Source organism: Lycium barbarum, chromosome 3, assembly GCF_019175385.1.
Source record: "Lycium barbarum isolate Lr01 chromosome 3, ASM1917538v2, whole genome shotgun sequence".
NCBI classification, from domain to species: domain Eukaryota; kingdom Viridiplantae; phylum Streptophyta; class Magnoliopsida; order Solanales; family Solanaceae; genus Lycium; species Lycium barbarum.
In genome coordinates, this window is record NC_083339.1 from 106,690,915 (window position 1) to 106,693,309 (window position 2,395).

At 39.3% G+C, this 2,395-nt stretch overlaps 1 protein-coding gene across 1 annotated transcript; it reads right to left on the minus strand.

The window, feature by feature from the left end:
• Positions 1-326: 326 nt before the first annotated feature.
• On the minus strand, positions 327-1,313 carry LOC132631096 (uncharacterized). The gene has a single exon (XM_060346696.1). It carries the CDS (start codon positions 1,311-1,313, stop codon positions 327-329), a length of 987 nt encoding a protein of 328 aa, XP_060202679.1.
• Between the last annotated feature and the right edge of the window lie 1,082 nt (positions 1,314-2,395).

Sequence of the window (2,395 nt, forward strand, 5' to 3'; positions counted from 1 at the left end):
TTCTTGCTGATCATGTTGGCTATCACCATGGAGTCTAGTTCAAGAGTGAAGTTAACGTATCCCTGTTGGTAGCACCATTTCACACCAAACTCTACTGCCAAGGCTTCTGCCCTATTGTTGCTGCTGCATTGAACTGATTTGGACAAGGCCATAATCAGCTCCCCTTGACAGTTTCTCACTATGTCGCCTATTCCAGCTTTGCCACTGTCCAAAAAATAACTCCCATCCGTGTTTAATTTTATAGTTCCCGGCCTAGGATTTTCCCACATGACTTGCCACCATTTCCTGATAGGCTTCAATCTTTCTACTATATTGCATATTGTAGGCTAGTGATTGATATCTTTGATGGGGGCATATAGTTTGCTCAAAGCAGCTTTAACAGTCCAGACCCCTTGATATTGCATTTTGCCCATCTGAATTTGCCTTTGTTTGCCATATTTACAGGAGCACCTCTGCTTCCATAGTTCCCAACAAATGATAGTAGGTGTTATCTGCAAAATAAGTTTATGCACATTGTTAGTATTGTTAGTATTCCACCATCTTTTGAAATTTCCCACAATAGGTTGGATAGTATGCTGAATCCCTAAAGGATTGCCAAAGAAATTCCAGAGTTGTTGACCAGCTTCACTTTCAGCAAAAAAATGTTGGATGGTCTCATATGTTGATATCCTGCAACATATACACATAGATCTTCTATTAGTGCCAAATCTGCTAATGGTATCATCAAAAGGGACTTTTTTCTTAAAAATTCTCCAATTCAGAAATGAGACTTTAAAAGGTATTCTGTTATGCCAAAGGTTTTTATAAAAACTGTTTTTGGGGCCCCTGGTTCTTATAAGATGCCAAGCACTTTTGTTGGAAAATGATCCATCCTCAGTTGGTTGCCAAACAGGGAAGTTTGGTTCCTCCAGGTCACTAATGTCAACCTGTGCAATGTCCTGGGCTACCTGCAAGGGAAAAAAGGTGAGAAGTTTAGTCATATTCCAACAGTTGTTGGTGAAGAAAGAATTAATTGGGAGCTTAGCTGATCTTTCTATACCAGGGAAGATTTTAGCTAAGGCTCGATTACCTGTCCAGTTGTCCCACCAAAAACTAGAATTACCAGATTGGATTTTCCAGATTATGTGTGGTTCAACTTTGGTTTTGATTTTCATAAGGCTTTTCCAAGTATGAGAGTCAGCAGAACCAACTACTTTGGTAACACAGTGAGCTCTTTTGCAGTATTTGTTTTGGAGGAAATTGGCCCAAAGTGATGGTTGAGTTCTCAATCTCCACCATTTCTTAATAATGTGAGATTCTGAAATATCCTCCATCTTCCTGACCTCAATTCCCCCCTCATCTTTTGGTAAGCAAAGATTTTCTTAAGCAGCCCAATGGTACTTATTCTTTCCCTCAGAAGTACCCCATAAGAAATTAGCAAAGTGCTTTTCCATAAGAGTGATAACTCCTTTCGGAGGATTCATAGCAGACATAATGTAAACTGGAAGAGATTGAAGAACATGCTTGATGAGGATCACCTTTCCTCTAAAGGAAATCATGCTACTCTGCCAACCATTCAGTCTCTTTACAATATTAGCAAGCATACCATTAAACAGGCAATTAGTTTTCCTTCTGCAATAAATAGGGCACCCCAAATAAGTGAAAGGGAAAGATTTATCCATATAACCTAACATCCTTCTCATTCTATTGATTCTGAATGCAGAAGTATTAGGAGCAGTGAGGATGAAGCTTTTGTTGTCGTTGATTTTCTAACCTGATGCTCTCTTATACCTCTGGATCTGATGTTTGATGAGCTTTATGGACTTGTTATTTCCCCACAGAAAATGACAATATCATCCGCATAAGCAAGATGATTGATAATGGGGCCTTTAGTGTCCATGGTGAATGGACTAAAATGAGCATTGTGATTGAGTCTATTGAGGGATCTGGAAAAACCTCTGCACCTATAATGAAAAGAGATGGAGAAAGAGGGTTACCTTGTTTGAGACCTTGGGTGGATGTGAAGAAGCCATTCCTGTTGCCATTAAGGATGATAGAATACCATACTCCAGCTAGTAAATTCCTAACAAACATTAACCATTTATTAGAGAACCCAAATTTTTCATAACAGCAATAAGGAAGTCCCATGACATCCTATCGTAGCCTTTAGCCATATCTAGTTTGATAACCATGTTCCCACCCTTGTTGTACTTCTTGATGCCATGAACAATTTCTTGAGCAAGTAAAACATTCTCTGTGATAAGTCTGCCCTTGACAAATCCACTCTGATTCTCAGAAATAAGCTTGTCCAGTATGGGGTTAAGCCTATTTGAGAGGATCTTAGAAATAATTTTGCAAGAGAAGATGGTGAGGCTGATGGGTCGTAGATCAGAAATACTGGAAGGAGGTGTGGTTT